Below are 22,427 nucleotides of genomic sequence, written 5' to 3' on the forward strand. Positions count from 1 at the left end.
TCCTGGGGATGTATCTGTCTCATAGGCAGGTGCAGAGGGGATAGGTCTCTGCTCGAGAGGCAGGTTACTTAAAGGTTGATCGTTGCCTCCATTAATGACATCTCCCTCGGTGTTTAATTCCTCATCACTGTCCGAATTATTCACCACCTCGCCACACACACTTCTCTTTTTTTCCAGGGTATCTTCAATTGAAATTTTTACAGAAGCAGCCACCTCCTTTTCTGCCTTAAGGGCTTTCAACGTTTCCAGCACCAATCTCCACGTAGTGGAGATTTTCTGAGCCTTCATATCCCCACGCGATACAAAGTCCCAAATTACTTTTCCCATTTCTTCCCAATTTTTAACTTTAAAGACTTCTACATTCGAAGTGGGGGCACCATGGTCCTTAAGCCACTTCAGCATCATACGTAAAGTATTTGAATCATACTTAATCCCTCTCTCGGAGAGTATATGCGAAAGTATTTGTACAATTGCCCTTTCTTCCACAGACATCTGGGCACCCATTTTAATCGTCTTAGCCGCTCACCTTACTTCCAAACGAGCAGGGTGATTGATCTCCCGGGAGAAGGTTGTCCGCTCAGTCCAGCTGGCTAGACGATCGTTTGGCTAGAGTCTCCTCCGGACGCACTTCCAGCAATTCCAGCGTTTTCTCGGCCCGCAATCACGTCGGGGTCACCATTTGAGGAGATTGAAGTAGACGGATGCCTGTAATCTTGAGAGCAGACAGCAGACGACCCTTTATTGCTAAAACACACACATACTTATAGTCACATATTCTGCAAAGTCACTGTACACGTGCACAAACATAAAATATGATTGGTTATATCAACGCTGTACACGTGCATAAACATAAGATATAATTGGTTATACTAACACTGTACACGCGCATAAACATAGGACACAATTGGTTATATTAACTAAAACACGCAAAACTTGTCTCAGTCTAATTGGTCAAGATAAACTGCCGAATTGAGGTTCTTTGTGCCAAGTTCCCTTTATCTTGGAATGTGCACCTGTGTTCTTCTAATTGGCATCTTTCTTTTTTTGTCTTCTTGTTTATTCTGTTCAAGGTCTTCTAAAGGCATCTGGAATGCTCTTGCGACCGTTAGATAAATATGTGTCCACACTACCCCACCTGCGCAGGTAGGGAGGCCAGGTCTGCCCCGCCGGCACGGGTAGGGAGGCCAGGTCTAACCTGCTGGCACTGGCAGTGAGGCCAGGTCTACCCCGCCCGCGAGGGTAGAAGGTAGTGCCTACGATGCGGCGCCGGGAGGGAGGCCCGGTCTACCCCGCCGTCGCAGGCAGGGAGGCCATGTCTACCCCACCGGCGCCTCAGGGACTCCTGGTCTACCCCGCTAGCGCAGGTAGGGAGGCCAGGTCTACCCCGCCAGTGCTGGCAGAGAGGCCAGGTCTACTCCATCTGCGTGGGTAGGGAGGCCACGTCTACCCCACCAGCCCCGAGAAGGAGGCCAGGTCTACCCCGGCGGCGCCGGCAGGGAAGCCAGGTCTACCCCGCCCGCACGGGTAAGGAGGCTAGCTGTACCCCTGCAGCGTGGGTAGGGAGGTCAGGTCTACCCCACCTTCGAGGGTAGGGAGGCCAGTTCTACCCCACCGGATCCGGTAGGGAGGCCAGGTCTACCCCACCCACACGGTTAGGGAGGCCAGGTCTACCCCATTCCGCACGATTAGGGAGCCAGGTCTACCCCGCCGGGGGCAGCAGGGAGGCCACCTCTACCCCGCCCGCGTGGTTAGGTAGGCCTGGTCTACCCGGTCCTCGCGGGCAGGAAGGCCAGGTGTACCCCACCAACGCAGTTACAGAGGCCAGGTCTACTCTGCCCGCGCAGTTAGGGAGGCCAGGTCTACCCTTCCTGCGCGGTTAGGGATGCCAAGTCTATTGCACCGGCACCGGTCAGGAGGCCAAGTCTGTGGAGGACCTCGTCTGCACCCAGTTGCCTGGGGATGATATTGACCTTGACAAGATTACCATGTTCCCGTGAGAGAAGAAATGATGAGAAGCGTGCCTGCGATACTAAGTTTAAGGAATGTGTTGACCATTTGCAGATGTGATAAGGAGCCTGAAAAAGCCACTCAATGAGGGATGAGAAAAACAACTTCTGACAACTTTTTGACCAATAAGGGACAGACATATGTACAAGGTAACAAGTATAATGGGTATAAATTTGCTGGCTTGTAAGAATAAAAAAAACTTCTTTGCTTGTACTATAAGAATGCGTACTTGTCGTTTGTCCGTCTCGACCGTGACAATTGGTGACCCTGATTGATGCTGTAAATAATGATTATGACTGCGAGGAGAGCAGTGGAGACGGAGCCCGGCATAGCTTGAGAGTGGCGGGAAGAGCTGCTAGTCCGGACCAATACTTGACACCTGGAGATAAACAGGTGAGCTGCCGGGAACATGGGCGGGACCCTCAGTAAAGAGGATGCCGGAATTGTAAATATGTGGAAAGTAATATTGCAAAAGAGAGGACTTAAAGTAGAAGAGTTGATGTTGTGGAAAATGCTCTTATGGGGCAAGCAACACGGATATAAAACAGATACAGTGACTGCATTTAGTGTGCCTGTGTGGCAAGGACTCAGGGACAAGCTGTTTGACAGTGTGTCCTGAGGGTCTAAGGAGGCAGCCAGCCTCCTGACGACATGGCGCCAGCTCCTTGAAACTGACCAAGACATTAAAGAACAAAGGGATAGCATGAAGGAGCCAGACGTCCCTATTGTGGGGGGAGGGCAGTCCTCTCCCACAGAGGACGTGGGGTCTGTTGCCCAGTCCTCTGACAAGCGTGCTGGGCGGCCAAAACCACGGGGCTGACAAAAGAACCCTTTCGTTGATGACTCTGATGATGAGCCTCCCTCAGGACATCCTCGGACTATTAAAGATAGAACATATAAGTGTCCCCAGGACTTGCTTCCTGGTAGTGATGTATGCCCCGCTGAAACGGCAGAGGCGCCGGTTAACCCGTCCGCCCCGCCCCTTGCCGCCTGATTCAGAGGATCAAGAAGGGATGAATAGCCCCTCCGGGTGCGGGGAGGGGAACAGGGGACTTCATGCCTGTAACCCTCTCTGCCAGCCAAAACATCAGAGGGTTGGCATGACCCCATGGACAATGATATGGGGGATCCTGAACCTGGGGGGTCTGCGGGAACACCGAAGGAGGGACAATTACAGGGAGGCTCGCGTTGCCGAGGACAGCCCTGGGTCCTTCCGCCGGCTCGAATTACTGTCAGTCCCCACAAGCCCCTGAAATTCTGGCAGCAGGTGAAAGCTCGAGCTCTGCAAGAAGGAAATTGGGACCTATCCGAGCAAATTAACATTCCCGTAACAGCAGGCAACTCTGGTGAAACAAATTTAAGGGGGACTGGGGCGATGGCTTTCCCCATGGTAAGGGGTGATCCAGGACAAGGAATGATGGATGAACATAGACCATATGCGTGGAAAGTTATACAGGATTTACAAAAGGCAACTGCGCAATATGGTCCCAATTCCCCTGCAATTATGCAATTAATACGCCTGTTAACTATGGAATAAATGACACCTTATGATATTGCTCAAATTGCTCAGATTATTTTCCAACCTGTGCAATGTGCCGTTTTTCGTAGTATCTGGACTCAGAGAGCAGAGGCGCAAGCAGTACACAATTTGCAGCTTTCACAAACTGATCCACGTTATGGTAACGGAGCTGATGTTCTGACTGGGACTGGTCAATTTAATAATCCTCAACATCAGGCTCAATGGCATCCACTTGTATTGGAGCAAGTCAAGACTATTGGTGTAGAAGCTTTGCTCCGAACGACGGAGCTGGCAGAGCCTAAGGCAAGATATACCCTGATTAAACAGGGGGCTAAAGAGCCGTTTCTGTCGTTTGTAGAGAAATTGATGGGGGCTATAGAGCGGCAGGTATTTGATGCACATATATGAGAAATGCTGGTAAAACAGTTAGAAGCTATGATTACGGCTTGCAGGAAGGTGGGCTCTGTTGAACACAAAATGTCTGCATTAGCTACAGCTATGTCTGCAATGTGTATGTCTAATCAGAAATGTTACTGCTGCGGGCAGACTGGACATGTCAAGGCTAACTGTCCTGCTAAAAATAGAAAAGGAGGAGCCAGGCAGGTGGCCGTGGGAGCAGCTACATGTCTTAAGTGTGGAAAGCTGGGACACTTTGCAAAGCAATGTAAATCTAAATTTCATGCTAAGGGTCAACCCCTCCAGTCGGGAAACGGCAGAAAGAGCCCGAAGGGGTGCGTGCAGACACAAATGCCCTACCACTCCAGCAACCCCTTTCTGGTACAACAGCCAGCGCAGACACTACAAGCCTTTGTGACAAGTTACGGGGACAAACCCAAGGAGCAGCCGGGATGGATGTATGCACCGCCCACACAGTAACTTTATCTACCCAAGGAATGCATAAAGTGCCCCTGGAAGCCTGGGGACCGATTAGTAAAGGATTAAGTGCCTTATTAATAGGACGATCAAGTAGTACTTTGCAAGGGTTAATGGTGCATGTGGGAGTTATTGATGCTGATTATCACGGGCAAATATGTGCAATGGTATCTACTGCAACCCCTCCAGTCACTATAAAAGGAGGCACATGAATTGCTCAACTCGTACCATTTATGAGCTGTGTGCCTGCGACAGAACAGGTAATTCGTGGTACTCAAGGTTTTGGGTCCACTGGAAAGCTGCAGGTCTTTTGGTCGCAACGCATTACGGAAAGCGGGCCAGAAATGACCTGTACCCTCACTATGGCAAATGCATCCCCATCACAGATAAAACTGACAGGTTTGCTGGACTCTGGGGCTGATATGACCATCATAGCACAGCGTAACTCGCCCTCCTCATGGCCATTGGTTGTAAATGCGGAAGGAGTGTTGGGTGTAGGTGGAGTTTCAAATAGTTTTATTGCAGCAAAACCTGTGCTAATAAGTAACCCAGAGGGACAGAAAGCCACTGTGAGGCCATATGTCACCACTTTGCCACTTAATTTATGGGGTCAAGATGTGTTGGATCAATGGGGGGTGCGTCTTACCACAGATTTTTCATAGGGGCTACTGTGCTGCAGGGCGTGGAGCGCCCGACACTGGCACTGACCTGGTTAACAGATAAACCAGTGTGGGTGGATCAGTGGCCCCTCAATTAAGAAAAACTCCTCGCCTTGAAATCTTTAGTTGCGGAACAATTAGCCGCAGGACATATTGAGGCCTCTCATAGCCCATGGAACACACCAGTGTTTGTGATCAAAAAGAAATCTGGAAAATGGAGGCTATTGCATGATTTATGAAAGATTAGTGAGGTAATAGCAACCCTGGGGGCATTGCAGTCAGGGTTACCTCCTCCAACTATGATTCCAATGCAATGGCAAATTATTGTAATGGACTTAAAAGATTGTTTTTTCACCACCTCTTTAGCCGCACCTGATATGGAGAAGTTTGTTTTCACTGTACCCTCAGTGAACAACAGTGAGCCGGCGAAAAGGTATCATTGGAAAGTTTTGCCTCAGGGAATGAAAAATTCTCCCACCATTTGTCAGTGGTTTGTGGCAAAGGCCTTAAGTCCAGTTCGTGCTGCATTCCCCGCATGTTATTGTTATCATTATATGGATGACATTTTGTTAGCCGCTCCATCTCAACAGATGTTAAGCGAAATGGAAGTCACAGCACGTGATTCACTACACCGATTAGGCCTAGTTATTGCACCTGAAAAGGTACAGCGTCAACGGCCGTGGCTGTATTTGGGTATGAAAATATTAAATCAGACGGTCACACCATAACCCATTCAGTTACAATTGGAGATAAAAACTTTAAATGATGTACAAAAATTGGCCGGAGTGATCAGTTGGGTTCGACCCTATTTAGGGTTGCCATCATCGGAATTACAGCCACTTTTGGATTTATTGAAGGGTGATACAGATATTGCTGCACCACGGGCATTAACCCCTGAGGCAAAACAAGTAATTGCAGAAGTAGAGCAAGCAATTGTGCATAGACGTGTGTGGAGAATTGATGTGACAGTTTCAATTCAGGTTTTTGTATTAATAGACAAATTGGTACCTTTTGCCATGATCGCACAATGGAATTCTGATTGGCCAGATCCATTGCATGTGTTAGAATGGACCTTCTTACCGTTCAGACCAAACAAAACCGCCCCAGGTCTTTTTGAGCTTTTAGCCCAAATTATCATGAAGACCCGAGTTCGATGTATGGAATTGATAGCCAGGGACCCGGAATGTATCACTGTGCCTGTTAAAGCCGATTATTTTGAATGGTGTCTCGCTAATAGCTCTGCATGGCAAGCAGCCTTGGCAAATTATACTGGGCAAATTGGGTATCATCTTCCCTCTCATCCGTTAATTAAAATGGGAAGTCAAATACGCTTTGCACAAAAGCAGCTAAGTAAATCAGAGCCGGTGATTGGTCCCACGGTGTTCACTGACGGTTCAGGAAAAACAGGAAAAGCAGCCATTGTGTGGCATGATGGCCAGCAATGGCAACAGAAGATAGAACAGCAAGAAGGCTCCCCTCAAGCTGTAGAACTTCGAGCAACGGTGATGGTGTTTCAACATTTTCCAGATCCTGTAAATGTTGTCACCGATTCAGCTTATGCGGCGGGTTTGGTTCAAAGATTGGATAAGGCTATGCATGGTCAGGTGGGAAATGAAAAGTTATTTGGAGTGTTGAAGGTGTTATGGATGGAGATTCAGGAACGCTGCTCCCCATATTGTGTCATGCATATTAAAAACCACACAAGCTTGCCTGGTTTTATTGTGGAAGGGAATGCTCGTGCAGATGCTCTCATATCGGGGGTAGCAATAGGTCCAGTACCAAATGTGAGACAACAGGCGATGGAAGCTCATCGTTTTTTTCACCAAGGACATCGGGCCTTAAAGCGGCAATTTTGATTGTCGAACTCTGAGGCTCGTGCCATCGTCGCCGCGTGCCCTGACTGTCAGGGCCACCGTGTACCTCATTATTATGGAACCAACCCTAGAGGCCTTCGAGCCTTGCAAATCTGGCAGACTGACTTGACACATATTCCTGAGTTTGGGCGGTTGAAATATGTGCATGTGTCTATTGATACTTTTTCTTGTGTTGTTATTTCCACCGCTCATACAGGTGAAGCCGCCAGGGATGTTATTCGACACTGGCAATGAGCATTTTCTGTGGCTGGTGTACCTCTAGCAGATTAAGACTGACAACGGTCCAGCCTATCTTTCTACCAAGGTGACTACCTTTTTGCAGCTTTGGGGAATTACCCATGTCACCGGTATCCCTCATTCTCCCACAGGACAAGGCATTGTAGAAGGCGCCTATAGAACTCTAAAGCATATGCTTCAAAAACAAAAAGGGGGAATGATGGGTGAGGGCCCGGAGGCCCGACTTAACAAGGCCACGTATGTATTAAATTTTTTGCAGGTCACTGATGATGTTCAACAACCACCAATGCTGCGTCATTTTGGGTCATTGACAAGTATATCTGGTGTGACCCTCGGGATTAAGGTTCAGATAGGGGACCTGCAGACGGGTCAATGGTCTGCACCTTGTGACTTATTAACCTGGGGTCGAGGTTATGCTTCTGTCTCCACAGATACTGGACCGTGATGGGTGTCCGCACGACTGGTAAAACCCTACTTAGAAGTGTCATCGCCTGCTGCAGTCTCCTCAGAGTAGTGGTTGCAATATGGGTACCATCGCAGCCCAAGATGAACTTATCGGTAACGCCTGCAAATGCTACGGGCCAAGAGGGATGCTGGCTAAACAGGCGAAGCAATGCTACATCACAAGCTCTTTCTGGATTATTGCTAGATATAGATTCTATATGCCATGCTACGCTATAAAACAGAGCAGCTATTGATCTTCTATTGTTGGCCCATGGCCACAGCTGTGAAAACCTTAATGGTATGTCTTGTATGAACCTGTCAGATCATTCGGTGTCAGTGTCCCAGAGTATCCAACAGCTGCGAAAGGAGATGCAGAAGCTGACAGAAGGTGTTGGGTTTATGGGGGGTTGGATGGCTTGTTCTCTCAATGGGGGATTGGAGGGTGGTTAAAGGGAGTATTGAAACCAGGATTAATATTGGCAATTATTATCATTGTATTGAGCATCCTCCCATGTGTGCTGTCCTTGCTGCAAAGGGCCCTGCAGCAGACAATTCACGTGGCATATGTGGCGCAAAAACAAAAAGGGGGAATTGTGGGGGACCTCGGCTGGATCGAGGGGCCTGGGGAGGATATTGACCTTGGCAAGATTGCAGTGTTCCCGTGAGAGAGCAAGAAAGGATGAGAAGCATGCCTGGGAAACTAAGTTTAAGGAATGTGTTGACCGTTTGCAGTTGTGATAAGGAACCTGAAAAAGTCACCCAATGAGGGATGAGAAAAACAACTTCTGACAACTTTTTGACTAATAAGGGACAGACATATGTACAAGGTAACAAGTATAATGGGTATAAATTTGCTGGCTTGTAAGAATAAAAAAACTTCTTTGCTTGTAATATAAGAATGCGTACTTGTCGCTTGTCCGTCTCGACCGCGACAGGAACCTCCACTTCTTGCAAAGCCTCCATCTGCTGCTTCTGCCTCAGGGACGGTAGGTTTTAGGCCCACCAATCTATCTCCCTCTCACACTCCCTGATACTCCTCAACCTTTCCACTTCCTCCTTCAGCTCTACCACCAGGCTGAGCAGATCATCCACCTGGTCACACCTCACACAAGAGCTGTCCCCGCTTCCCTCCGTCGTCAGTGATAGACTCAGGCACTCCCTGCAGCCAGAGACCTGGACAGCTGCACGTTTACATGGGACCTCTGTCTGCGTCACCAATTTTTTCCTAACAATGGCTTTTACCCAAGTGGCAACCATACCTGGGTCTCCCTCTTGGCCGATGCCCACCGCTTGAGTAGCCTTCTCGAGCTGGGAAGGGGTGGGGGCTACACCCTACCTGCATGCCCTGCCTGTGCGAACTGCGGTGCCACGCCCTTTCTGACACACCACGCCCTGTTTGCCCGCCCTGTCCGCCACGCTTCTGGTCGCTGGCGCTCCTCAGGGCCATTTAAATCTCCCGTGGTTCCCCCTGGCAACACCCATGCCGTGTCAGACACGCTCAGGAGAGCTGCCGGCTCTCGACAGGTCCCTCAGCTCTTCATCGGTGCTTCTGGGCCTTGGGAACCTCCCAGTCCTCCTCAATCTAGCACTTAGCTGCTGACTTAAAGTTGCCTCTGGTGGCCTCACCGCTGACTGAATGCTGCTGACGGTTACGCCGGTATCCTGTGAACCGGCCTGGGAGGCCCCACATCCCAGCCCAGCCCAGCAGGATGGCCATGCAGGGTTACTGGGGAAGACTCTGAGCTTTCCTCGGTGCTGCAAGACACAGGCAACGCCATCTGCCAACATGGAAAAGCAGGACAAAATGCCAACTTCAGAAGAGTATGTGCATGGGGGCAATACGGAAAAGACCCAAAGAGGATCTCAGAAAAGACCATGTGGACGAGAGGAACTAGCCAGTGAGCCCAGGAACTGCAAAGTGGCTTTTGAGGTTCCAAGCAGAGAGATAGGATGGTAGTGGGGAACTCCCTTTCCCCATGGGTTTGTGGGGGATCTCACAGCTACCTGTAAGACCACTGCCGGGTGTAGACTGGTGCTATATACATTTCCTTCTCCTTAGGTTGATAACCTGATTGAATGTTTCAAACAGCTCTGGCTGCCTGAGAGAGGGGAGAGGTCAGGAGTGTGCTGGCACTTGTGCAGGTCCACCTGAGCCACACCAGCCAAAGCCAGTCTGCTGTGTGTACGTCCTGTCAAAGGATGGGGAAGGGGGTGGTGATGGTGGATGTAAATGTATTGAATCCTGTAGGACCTCAGCAGGGTGTAAACGGGAGGGAACAAGGTGTGAAGATTGTACTGGGTCTGGCTGGGATGGCGTTAGTTTTCTTGTTAGCAGGCCCTATGGTGCTGAGCTTTGCCTTGGTGGTCAAAAGAGTGTTGACTGATAACACACTGACATTGTAGCTACTGCTGAGCAGCGCTTGCACAGCATCAAGGCCTTCTCTGTTGCTCACTCTGCCCCAACAGCGAGGAGGCTGGGGGTGGCACGAGGCTGGGAGGGGACAAAGTCAGGACAGCTGACCCCAACAGACCAAGGCGATATTCCACACCATATGACGTCATAGTCAGCAATAGAAGTAGGGGAGTGCTGGGCATTCTTCAAAATAGAAGTAATCCACTTATTAAACTGTCTTTATCTCAACCCATGAGATTTTTTTTCTCACTTTTGTCCTTTCGTTTTCCTCCGCCATCTTACCGGTGGGGAGTGAGGAAGTGACTGGGTGGGGGCTGCCACATGGGGTCACCCCACCAGACAAGCACATAGAAAATAGGTTGGTATGTGCTTGTGAGGTCACTGGTGCCCGAGTAGATCATAGGCTGGGAGCTGGCACGTGGCTTGTGTAAGTGGTTGTGAGATTACTGATACCTGAGTAGCTGATAGGCCAAGAGTAGGGGCGTGGCTTGTGTCAGAGCTTACGAGGTCACTTGTGCCTTTGCATCTCATAGGCAAGCAGATAGCAAGTAGGTGGCTATGTGGTGGCCAGCTCACTGGTGCCTGAGTAGCTGCTAGGCAAGAGGGAGTGTTGTTTAACCCTGGCCGGCCAGCAACTAAGCGCCACGCAGCTGCTCACTCACTCTCCCCGCACCCAGTGGGATGGGGGAGAAAATCGGGAAAAGAAGTAAAACTCATGGGTTGAGATAAGAATGAATTAATAGAACAGAAAAGAAGAAACTAATGATGATAATGATAACACTAATAAAATGACAGCAGTAATAATAAAAGGATTGGAATATACAAATGATGCGCAGTGCAATTGCTCACCACCTGCTGATTGACGGCCAGTTAGTCCCCCAGCGGCGATCTCCCTGCCCCCACTCCCCCCAGTTTACATACTAAAGGTGACGTCACATGGTATGGAATACCCCATTGGCCAGTTTGGGTCAGGTGCCCTGGCTGTGTCCCATCCCAACTTCTTGTGCCCCTCCAGCTTTCTTGCTGGCTGGGCATGAGAAGCTGAAAAATCCTTGAGATGAGACTAAATATTACTGAGCAACAACTGAAAACATCAGTGTTATCAACATTCTTCTCTTACTGAACTCAAAACATAGCACTGTACCAGCTACTAGGAAGACAATTAACTCTATCCCAGCTGAAACCAGGACAGGGAGACACATGGCTTGGGTATGTACTTGTGTTGTCACTGTGGGCTGACGAGCTGATAGGCCAGGACCAGGTGCATGGCCCTTATAGGTTCTTGTAAGGTCACCGGAGGCAGACTACTGGACCAGCAAGTACATGGCAAATGGGTGTACACCTACATGTGAGGTCACTGGTGCCTGAGTGGCTGATAGGGCAGGAGCAGGCCCCTGTTTTGTGCTGGTGGTTTTGAGGTCATTGGTGTCTGAATAGCCGATAGGCCAGGAGCAGGCCCATGTGTATTGGTTTTGTGTGGCAAGGTTTTGGTAGCGGGGAGGGGTTCCAGGGGTGGCTTCTGTAAGAAGCTGCTGGAAGCTTCCCCTGTGTTCGAGAGAACCCATACCAGCCGGCTCTAAGACGGACCCGCCGCCGGCCAAGGCCAAACCAATCAGCGATAGTGGTAACGCCTCTGTGATAACATTTTTAAGAAGGAAAAAAAGTTGGGACAGATGGTATTCGGCAGCTGGAGAGAGGAGTGAGAACATATAAGAGAAACAACCCTGCGGACACCAAGGACAGTGAAGAAGGAGGGGGAGGAGATGCTCCAGGCGCCGGAGCAGAGATTCCCCTGCAGCCCGTGGGGAAGACCGTGGTGAGGCAGGCGGTCCCCCTGCAGTCCATGGAGGTCCACGGTGGAGCAGATATCCACCTGCAGCCCGTGGAGGACCCCACGCCGGAGCAGGTGGGTTCCCGAAGGAGGCTGTGACCCCGTGGGAACCCCGCGCTGGAGCAGGCTCCTGGCAGGACCTGCGGATCTGTGGAGAGAGGAGCCCATGGAGCAGGTTTTCTGGCAGGACTTGTGACCCCGTGGGGGGCCCACGCTGGAGCAGTCTGTGCCTGAAGGACTGCACACCGTGGAAAGGACCCATGCTGGAGCAGTTCGTGAAGAACTGCAGCCCGTGGGAAGGACCCACGTTGGAGAATTTGTGCAGGACTGTCTCCCGTGGGTGGGACCCCACGCTGGAGCAGGGGAAGAGTGTGATGAGTCCTCCCCCTGAGGAGGATGAAGCAGCAGAAAATAACGTGTGATGAACTGACCGTAAACCCCATCCCCGTCCCCCGTGCCGCTGGGGGGTTGGTAGAGAATCCGGCAGTGAAGTTGTGCCCGGGAAGAAGGGAGGGGTGGAGGGAAGGTGTTCTGAGATTTGGTTTTATTTCTCATTACCCTACTCCGGTTGATTTGTAAATTTGATGCAGAGCGCAGTGCTATGAGGGCTGCTATGGGGAGTATTAACTCCATCTCAGCCAGACCCAATACAACTTGTCAGATGCAGATACTATGACGTCACCTGTGGCTGAGTAGCAGATAGGCTAGGAGTATGCACGTGGCTGTGTATGGATGAACTTGTGATGTCACTGATGCCTGGAGAGCTGATAGGCTGGGAGCTGGCACATAGCTTGGGCAGGTGCTTCTGTTGTCACCAAAATAATATTCAGACCACGACCAAACACGGCTTTTTGGAAGAACCATCGTTAGCAGAAGTCCATCCACCACGCCCACGCATGTGGCACTGTAACTCAGGCACACGCAGTGGTGGCAGTAGGAGGGGTGTGAGGTCACCGTCAGTATAAATCATGAGCACGCAGCGGTGGCCGTGGAAGAATGGCAGTGTTCACGTCACCGATGGCACCCCATGGCCGCGGGGCTCAGTGCAGAGCGGCCGTGTGCTGTCACAAGGGCATCAGAGGGGACGGGATCCACCCAGGCCCGTCTTTGCGAGGCCGAAGGAGCAGCCCCTGCAGCCCTGGCTGGAGCAGTCGGGGTAGGGGTGGCTCGGGGGCACCGCAGGGATGTGCCTGGGCACGGCGCCAGGAGGAAACCACAGACTTCCTCCGGAGCACGGGGAGCGCTGCGAGGTCACGTGGGCTGTGGTTTGTGCACCTGCAGGCTGCAGGTCCCGAGCCACCCGCGGGGAATAACGGCCCCTCGGTAACATGCCAAGGATATGACTGAGCCTCTGGGCTGCATGTCTGCTGCTGGGACAGAGACGTGTCCCAGCTCCAGCTCATTGGAAGGGACCGTCCATGGGGCTCTCCAGGGAGGGACGGGCGAGCCAGCGCTGCTGGGATGGGGCTCTGGCCTGGGCTAAGGGCCTTTCCCAGCTGCTGCTCCCAGCAGAGCGGAGTCTGAAGCAGGGGCAGGGGCTGTTTCCTTCCCTTCCTGACACAGCCCCCGCTGCAGTCTCAGCCCTGTGATTCCCATGGCACAGGGGTGGCTGGACACTCACACCTGGGGCTCTTGGATGTGCCAGGAATACGAGATGCTCAGTGCTCCTAGTCCACACGGCACGGTCCAGGGGGTGAAAAACCTGTTCCCCCCCACAACTGGCCCTGTCTTGTGATGCCCCCCCACCACAGTGACGTGACACCTCTAGCGGAGCCATCTCTCATATATGGTCATGAATGGTGCTGGAGAAGTTCATTGGAGGGCTGGGCTGTGTCGGAGGGGAGATGGCTCCCGATAATGTCTAAAAAGGTGCTGCTGCTTCGATTGGCTCCTCCTGTAGCTGGGCTGGCAGCTGCAGAGATATATTGCCCTCCCGTCGTCATTGTCCCCATGAGTCCCCAGGAGCCGTGGCAGGGAGTGCGGCGCAGCAGGGATGTGCTGGCAGGGCAGGAGGCTCAGGATGGGCACCGAGGGACTCGTGTTCCCTCAGATGCTGTGGCTACTCCTCTGGGTACAGCTGTGCAGGGGTAAGTGCTGACTCCCTTGTCCCACAGCCCAGGGCCAGCAGGTACCAGTGTGGTCATTGGGATTTGTCTGGGAATGGGGTTACTTTGCAGGTGCTACTGAGATGAGGGGCAGAAGGTGCTCAGGTCCATGGACCCTGTGCCTTTCCCTGTGCCCATCTGGGTGGGTGAGAATAGCTCCTTTTCCAGGGCTCCAGTGTTCAGGGCAGCCTGCGCCTGGTTGAATTCATAGACACCCTGTCCTGGGGCACCCCTTTGGCATCCCCTGTTCACCAGCACTGTACCTCTGGAGCTGGTGGTGGCCTAGCTGGTGATGGCAGCACCCAGAGATGCCCAGGGCACTGCTGAGCTCTAGGGTACCTCGGAGAGTTTGTGTGCTGCTCACTGCCCCCTTGGTCCGGGGGACCCCTGACCCCATGAGAGCGGTTTGGACCCCACAGAGAGAAGGGGAGCGGGGCATCTACAGTAGAGAGACATCCTTCCTGGGGAGCTTGGCCCAGGGCATGGACTGGGCTGACACCAGGGGTGAGGAAGAGTCATGGGTTGGGGGATCCTCAGAATCATCTCAGTGCTCCCTGGGAACGTGAAAAGCCCTGGGGGTGGGGGTGGGTTTGGATGGTGCTGGGCAGGTGCAGGCTGGTGCTGGAAGCTGCAGGCCTGGGTACAAGGAGCTGTTGAGGGGGTGCCGGGCTGGGGAGTAGCAGGTGTCCAGTGCAGCGCTGGGCAGTGTGTGGGTGGGAGGCAGGTGGCTGTTGGGGTGGGAAGAGCTGCCTTGTGCAGTGGGATGGTGAGTGACCCAGCTGGGCTGGAACTGGGCACCCACAGCCTTGCGCAGCCCGTGGGGATAGAAGGGACCCCTGCCCTGCACTGGGGACAGACTTGGAGGGGAGAGGGCTCCTACCCCAGTACCTGTGATTTGGCCCAGGTAGGGGGTTCCCCCAGACCTCCAGTGATGGGGTTTGGCACTCCCCTGACCCATCCCATGCTGGTGTTTGAAGGGGCTGCGGAGGTGAGGCTGGCGGATGGCGGCAGGCGCTGTGCTGGGAGAGTGGAGGTGAAACACAATGGCGAGTGGGGGACCGTGTGTGATGACGACTGGAGCATGAACGATGCGGCAGTGGTTTGTAAGCAGCTGGGCTGTGGGTCTGCTGTTGGAGCTCCTCAGTATGGACACTTTGGGGCAGGATCTGGCCCCATTTGGGTGGATGATGTTGGCTGTAATGGCACCGAGTCTGCCCTGTCTGACTGCAAACACAGCGGATGGGGTGAACATAACTGTGCCCACAGTGAGGATGCTGGAGTGATGTGTTCAGGTAAGGGGACAGCCTGTTGCCTACCTCTGGGTCTGGGATGGGGGAAGGGACCTTGATTGTTTTCTCAGGGAGCAACACGTGGACACCAGAGCAGGGCCCAGTGATGCTGGTCTAACTGCCAAGCTGGGACTGTCATTGCTGAGGTCCCCAGTCCTTGGGGAGGGCCCAGAGGGATCCTACCCCAGGGTGATCTGACCTTGCCAGAGTGTCTCAGTCACCTTCAGTCAGTGTCTTGGGCTACAGATCAGTCCTCCATCCTTGCCCCGGCATGTCCATTGTGCTTTATCAATCTTCACCCATTCTGCCAATTTGCAGCCAACAATGCTGAGGGTCCCCATGCTGGAAACACCCGGGGGCACTTGCTTGGCGCTCCACGCCTTGGAGGAACGGCATGAGATGGCTGACCCTCCTGGGCCATTCCCCTTCACAGGCATGAGTACCTCACCTGAATCAAATGGGCTTTTCAGAGAGGATGAGTGCTGGGCCCTGGGGAATGGAGCAGGGTGGCCACAAAGCCCTTCGCTGCCTGTGCCCAGGGCTCGGCTGTGTGGACCAGCATTTGCGAGGCTTAGGAGCTTGGCAGCTGCTTGACTCTGGCTGCTTCCTCCTGCACCACCGCATGCACAGGCTGGTACTGAGATGTCCCTGGGGCTGTGAATAGTCCTGTGGGGACACAGCCCCATGCAGGCAGCACTGACCCACTCCCCAAGCCCTCCTGCCTGCCCATGGTTCCCCACACTGCCCCATGACACGGGGGCTTTGGCAGCAGTTACTGATCCTCCTCTGTGCCTGCTGTTCTCTGAGAGCTGCCATGGGCCCAGTGGGAGTCTCCTGCCCCTCTGTCAGCCATCCATCTGGGTTGTGGACACCTCCAGTCCGAGCACTGTGTCCCTGGCTGAGGACACCCTCCCCCCGAGCAGACATCAGAGGGATCTGCACAGGCACCAGGCATGATAGCAGCTGCACCATTTCTGTGCTCTGTGACATCTTCTGCCTAAAATGAACTTCCAACACCCCAGGAACACCCCTGGGATCAGGGGGTGCTTCTGGTTGCATCAGGGTGATGTTCCTGCCCAGCCCAAAGCTCTGCAGGGGCTGAGCAGGCTGCAGCAGTCATTATCATCTGGGCCAGTTCTCCTGGATCCAAAGTGCTCACACTATGGCAGTGCTGGAGGGAACACGCCAGCCTGCTCAGGGAACCTTGTGTGCAGCAGTTTGTCTGAGCAGTACCTGTGACTGTGAGTCTGCGACAGACACATACCCTCGAGTGGTCTGATGGTGTAGAGATGGGGTGTGTGGGGGTCTGGATGTGCCTGTGTCACAAACACCCTCCCAAAAACTTCCTCTGGGGTGTGCAATGGGCAGTTTGGTCATGGCTTGCTGGAGGTGATGTGGGACGTGGGCATTTAAGTGCCAGAGGGCTCTGGGAACTCCCAGTTGTTTTGGGTTTTTTTCCAGGATTTGTCCGGCTGGTGGAAGGGAAGAGCCGCTGCTCAGTACGTGTGGAGATCCATGATGGGGACCAGTGGAAAACTGTCTGTGATTCACATTTTAGTCCCAAAGCTGCTGACGTGGTCTGCAGGGAGTTGCAGTGCGGCGTGGCCCTGCCTGTTGCTGGGCCAGCTCACTTTGGAGAAGGGGTCAGTCCCATCTGGGATGGAGAGCTGCAGTGTGTGGGGAATGAATCCCATCTCATCTCCTGCCGCAGAGGGTCCTCCAGGGACCAGCCCTGCACCCACGCGACCAGCGCTGTTGTCACCTGCACACGTAAGGACTCAGGGAGGTGTTGAACACCGGGGCTGTGCCAGGGGCTGGGGAACAGAGCAAGGGCCGTGCTGGGCCAGGTGTGAGGACAGGAGGGATGATGGCATTGTCTGCAGCATGAAAATAGTGCAGAAGGAGAAGAAAGGCATGCTGTCACTCTGGTGTCTCCGCCAGCTACTGAGGGTACACGAGCACCAATCCACCCTCTCTCCTCCTCTGTCCTCAGAACACACAGGGTTCAGGCTGGTGAACGGCAGCACAGCATGTGCAGGGACGGTAGAGGTCCAGGTGCTGGGGACCTGGGGGACCCTCTGTGCCTCCCGCTGGGATCTGTCGGATGCCCACGTTCTCTGTCGTCAACTCAACTGTGGGTTTGCTGAGTCCATTCCTGGAGGAGAGCATTTTGGGAGAGAGACTGGCCCTGTCTGGAGAGACTCATTCCACTGTGACGGGACAGAAGCCCACCTGGGACAGTGCCCAGTGATCACCCTGGGGGCCTCACCATGCTCCCACGGGAACAACGCTGCTGTCATTTGCTCAGGTGAGTGCTGGAAAAGTGCTGCGTTAACTCCATTTGCCCTTTGTGTGTGACGTGGCCACCCAAAACAGGGATCCCATGGCAGTGCAAAGCTGAATTTCTCCCTGGAGAAACCCTGGCTTCCCCAGGAGCCATCTGGAGGGCTTTGCCTGCTCAGAGAGACCGCTCTACTTTGGGAGAGCTGAGGGCTGAATGGAGGCAGGCATCTGCCCCCAGGGCGGTGGCTTAGGCCCCAGCACCACCACCAGGCCTGGGCTCCTCCGTTCTCCTACTGTGGGACAAGCCCGGAACAGGGCTGCAGGGCTGTGCTCCATCTCTCTGGCTGCAGACAACTGCATCCCATCCCCAGAGAGAGCTCTGCAGAGCCTCATCCCACCACCCAGGCAGCAGGTGCTGGGTGCCCCCAGCAGCAGCAGACCTGGGTGTGAGCTGCAGAGAGGGCCCGGGTGTTGCCCTCGCTTCTCATCAGCAAAAGGCTTAATCTTGTCGTGTTTGGTCAGAAAATCCCCCCTCGCCCTGCTCCCTGAAGGTTGCCATGCTCCCCGGTGCCACCAATGGTTGTGGCATCTCTGCTCTCCCCAGGCTCAGCCGGCTTTGCATCCCTGCGGCTGGCGGGTGGAGGGAGCCGGTGCGATGGACGAGTGGAGATCTTCCAGAATGGGACGTGGGGCAGAGTCCTGGATGACCAGTGGGACGTGCAGGAGGCCAGCGTGGTGTGCCGGCAGCTGCGGTGTGGAGAGGCAGAGGAAGCCTACAACCCCCCAAAGCCCCAGAGAGGGATGGGTCCCGTGGGGCTGCGAGGGGTCCGGTGCGCAGGGCACGAGGCCAACCTGGCCCTCTGCAACACCTCCCTGCCCAAGAGTTCACCGGTGGCAGGGATTGTGGAGGACGTGGGAGTCATTTGCTGGGGTGAGAGGCGCTGCACGGGCCCCCCAGGTGATGGGGTAGGTGGGCAGCCGGCCCCTGACAGCAACTGGGGTTTCTGCCCACTACAGGGAGCCGGAGGGTCCAGCTGGTGAACGGGTCCGGGCGCTGCGCTGGGAGAGTGGAGATCTACTACCAGGGCATCTGGGGGACTGTCTGTGACGATGGCTGGGACCTGTCTGATGCCGCCGTCGTTTGCCACCAGCTGGGCTGTGGAGGGGCAGTGGAGGCAGCCAGCTCCGCTCGGTTTGGGACAGGCTCCAGGCAGATCTGGCTGGATGGCGTGAACTGCTCTGGGGCTGAAGCTGCTCTCTGGGACTGCCCTGCCAGGCCCTGGGGGCAGCACGACTGCGGGCACAAAGAGGATGCGGGAGTCATCTGCTCAGGTCTGTGGTGGGAGCTGTAGTGGGAGCCTGGCTCTCGCGGAGGCCAGGATAGAAGGAGAGATGGGCATGGCCAAGGCTGTCCCTGGCTGCCTCTGAGCTCCTGCCCGAGCATGTCCTGTGGACACCCATGCAAAGGTACCCTCAGTCCCACTGCGGGTCCCTGGGGAGCTCAGTCGTCCCCGAGGGTCAGCAGGAAGGGCAGGGTGTCTGTCCATCAGGGACTTCGCTCTGCCCTTGGGTGCAAGGCAGATGTATCGTCCATGGCCCTACCCCGCTGCGGGCCTGGGGGGTGCAGAGGTGTCCTGGCTCCCACAGCCCCAGACCAGCCTGTTCCCCCTTGGTGCCTTTCCTCCCAGAGTTCGTGGCCCTGAGGCTGGAGAACAGTGATGGCTGCTCCGGGCGCCTGCAGGTTTTCTACAACGGGACGTGGGGCAGCATTTGCTCCAACTCCATGACTCTCGACACAGTGTCGCTGGCATGCAAGGAGCTGGGCTGCGGGGATGGAGGATCCCTGGAAACACAGCTGCCTTATGGAAGGGTGTCTGGCCCTACGTGGCTGGATAACATGCAGTGTGGGGAGAAAACCAGCTCCTTCTGGCAGTGTCCCTCTGCTCCCTGGAACCCACGGTCATGTGAAGACCTGAGAGAGGAGATCCACATCACCTGCAATGGTAACTCTGAGCCACCTGGGCACCCCAGTGTCACCCCAGCTCCTGTTCCCTGCTGGGTATGGCTAAATGCAGAGAAAGAGCTTGGAGGGGCTTTTTGTTTCCATGTCAGTCCCTTCTGCTAGTGGTGGCAGAAAAGCGATCGCAGCCACACACGTCCAGCAGCAGTTGCCACCCAGGTTACCAACAGCGCCTGGGGGAGGCAGAGGCATCTCCAGGTGAGGTCTCAGAAGAGACCAGACAGGGTTCAGAAGAGCCTCCCCTCCATAGACATGCTCCTGCTGCTGTGTTAAACAGGGACCTTTTGGGGCTGAGCAGTCGGGGTCCCCTCACAGTCCTGTGCGTGTCCCCTCAATGACCAGGGTTCAGTTGCTGCCGTGATTGAGATGGCAGAGGGAGGCACAAGCAGAGCTCAGTCCTGCTCTGTTCTGCACGATCTCCCAAACCAGCCCTTTCACCACAGTGTTTCCTTCCTCAGGGAGACGCCCAGAAATGCCCTCGATCCCACTGGCCCCGTGCCCCAACTCCACGACGTGCACAGGTAGGGAGCTGCTCCTCCGTGTAAGCTTCTTTTCTGGCAGGGCTCTGCCTGCTGTCCCAGTGCCATGGGAGGTCTTTGCCTTCTCCAGACAGGGAGAAGATTCGTGCCGTGGGAGGTGAGGACGGGTGCTCGGGCAGAGTGGAGGTGTGGCACCGTGGCTCTTGGGGGACGGTGTGCGACGACTCCTGGGACATGCGGGATGCTGAGGTGGCGTGCAGGCAGCTGGGCTGTGGCCCCACGGTGTCTGCCTTGCATGAGGCTGCGTTTGGGATGGGGATGGGCCCCATCTGGCTGGAGCAGGTGGAGTGCCGTGGGACAGAGCCATCTCTGCAGGACTGCTGGGCCCGGCCTGGGGATGGCGGTGCTTGCCGGCATAAGGAAGATGCTGCCATGAACTGCTCAGGTGAGTGGCAGGGCTGGGACCTCTTGCTCGGGTATTGGCAGGGAGCTGGGGAAGGCCTTTTGCCCCATTGGTCCTGGCATGGCCCCTGACCTCCCAAGAGCGAGAATGTTCCTGCGGAGCGCAGGAGCCTGGTGCCAAGTGGGGAGCAGCCTCGGTGGAACTGGACATCTTCTGGCCATTGCCCGTGGGGCCCTGCAGCCCCAGGGTTATCCCCTGGGCTGCCTGTGCCATCCTGCCTGCCACCCGGAGCAGAGGCACTGAGCCCTATCCCGACCTCTCTTTCTAGCAGCACAGGAGGGGCAATTTGGGTGGGATGGGTCAGGGACATCCATAGACACACAGACGGTGTGTTGGGGAGGAGGCTCCCCGGTACCCACACACCCACCCTCTCAGCCCAGCTCTCCTTTTCCTCCTCTGCAGCTACACCCAGGACAGCAGCATCCCCACCCCGAGCAGGTAACTTGTCTTCCCCCTGGGGCTGGGTATCCCCAGGGCAAGGCTGTGACCCACAGCTGGGTGGAAGGGGCTCCTTGCTGGGGTGTGAAACTCCCAGGAGAAGGCACTGTTCTGGTGGTGAGGGGGTAGGGAAGGTTGTCATTTACTCATCAGGGTACAAGCTTCTCCATTGCTCATCCCTGGGGCCCTCCACCCCCTGCTGCCTTGTGTGATGGGGGTCAGGAATGGTGCTTTTTCCACCTCACCCAGGCCTGGTGCTGGCCTTCCCATATTCTTGCCCACACAGATTCCCCCCAGGGCCGTCTGAGTGGCAGTGGGAGAGTCTCAGTGCCTGTCATCATCTGCATCATCCTGGGGGCCCTTCTCTGCCTGCTCCTGGCCCTCCTGGCTGGGCAAGCACTAAGCAGCAGGGCTGGGCGCAGGGGTTGGTCTTTCCACAGCGCTCCCAGGGGGAGATAGATACCTCCTGGAAGGGCTGCGGGGTGTCAGTGAAGGGCACAGGCAGAGCTGGGGGGATGAGACCGTGTTCTGCCACCTGTCCCATGCACCATCCCATTGAGTGCCTGGCCATGGAGCACCAGCAGCAAGGGGTGGAAAGAGCCCAGAGTTGGGGGAGGTAGCAATGGGGCGAGGAGAGAAATGGCACAGTGGTACTGGGGGAGATGTGAGCAGAAGGGAGATGGCCAAAGCTGGCAGTGCTCTGGGTAGTGCTGGGGGGGGCTCTGGGACAAGGCAGATGAGGGAGGAGTGCAGGGCAGCAGGGTCCATCTCTGTGGTGTCAGGCCCCCAGGCTGTCCCCTCTGCCCAGCCCTGCCCACCCCCGGCTACTCTAGACCCGTGGGGCAGATGGGGGAAAGCTCCAGGTGGAGGAAACATGGGAGCTGCTCCAGGGTCAGACAAGGGGTGCATGACCCAGGGGCCAGAGGGGCATGAGCGCTGTCTCCAATGGGATGATGCGAGGGTGACGCTGCCCCAGATAATCTCCACAGCGATGTTGCCCTCACTGGGGACGTGGCAGCTGGGCCTGGACAGTGCAGTGGGGCTGTGCTGTCGGGCCAGTCCTGGGCTGGCCCAAGAAACAGGTTTGGGGCAGCGCAGTGTGATCCCATTGCCCCTCTGCCAGCCCAACCTCTGTCCCCAGGCTCCAGGAGTGCTCAGGAGCCCTTCCCTGAGGCCCTGTACGAGGAGATCGGTTACAGCCCAGTGTGGGAGAAGCAGGCGAGGTTTCCTCGCTCAGGTGGGTGTGGGTCCTCCCTGGAGGCACATGTGCAGGACCCTTTCCCCTGGCCCCAATCCCGGGCTGATTCCCTGAAGCCCCCCAGCCCATGGTCCTTGTGACACTGGGGCCATGTGGTCTGTGGGGAGACCATCCAGGTCCTGGGCCTGGAAGGGGAGCTTTCTCCCCACCAGCTTTGCCTGTCCCAGCTGGACAGCCCCTCTCTTCCTGCCCCTGCACCCCAAGTGACACCCGCGGAGTGAGGGAAGGGGCTGTC

General features: G+C 55.1%; 1 protein-coding gene across 1 annotated transcript; it reads left to right on the forward strand.

Annotated features, from left to right (window-relative positions):
* The first annotated feature begins 2,846 nt into the window (after positions 1-2,846).
* On the forward strand, positions 2,847-22,413 carry LOC128138339 (antigen WC1.1-like). Its single transcript, XM_052779635.1, has 17 exons — positions 2,847-3,037; positions 3,885-3,913; positions 6,457-6,657; positions 7,301-7,406; positions 7,601-7,727; positions 14,867-15,061; positions 15,570-15,690; positions 17,245-17,559; positions 18,139-18,465; positions 18,552-18,866; positions 19,223-19,537; positions 20,013-20,075; positions 20,164-20,482; positions 20,909-20,934; positions 21,221-21,358; positions 22,076-22,171; positions 22,397-22,413. The coding sequence occupies exons 1-17, from the start codon at positions 2,847-2,849 to the stop codon at positions 22,411-22,413; spliced, it is 2,901 nt and encodes a 966-aa protein (XP_052635595.1).
* The last annotated feature ends 14 nt before the right edge of the window (positions 22,414-22,427 follow it).

The sequence above is a fragment of the Harpia harpyja genome, unplaced genomic scaffold (assembly GCF_026419915.1).
Source record: "Harpia harpyja isolate bHarHar1 unplaced genomic scaffold, bHarHar1 primary haplotype scaffold_39, whole genome shotgun sequence".
Taxonomy (NCBI): Eukaryota; Metazoa; Chordata; class Aves; order Accipitriformes; family Accipitridae; genus Harpia; species Harpia harpyja.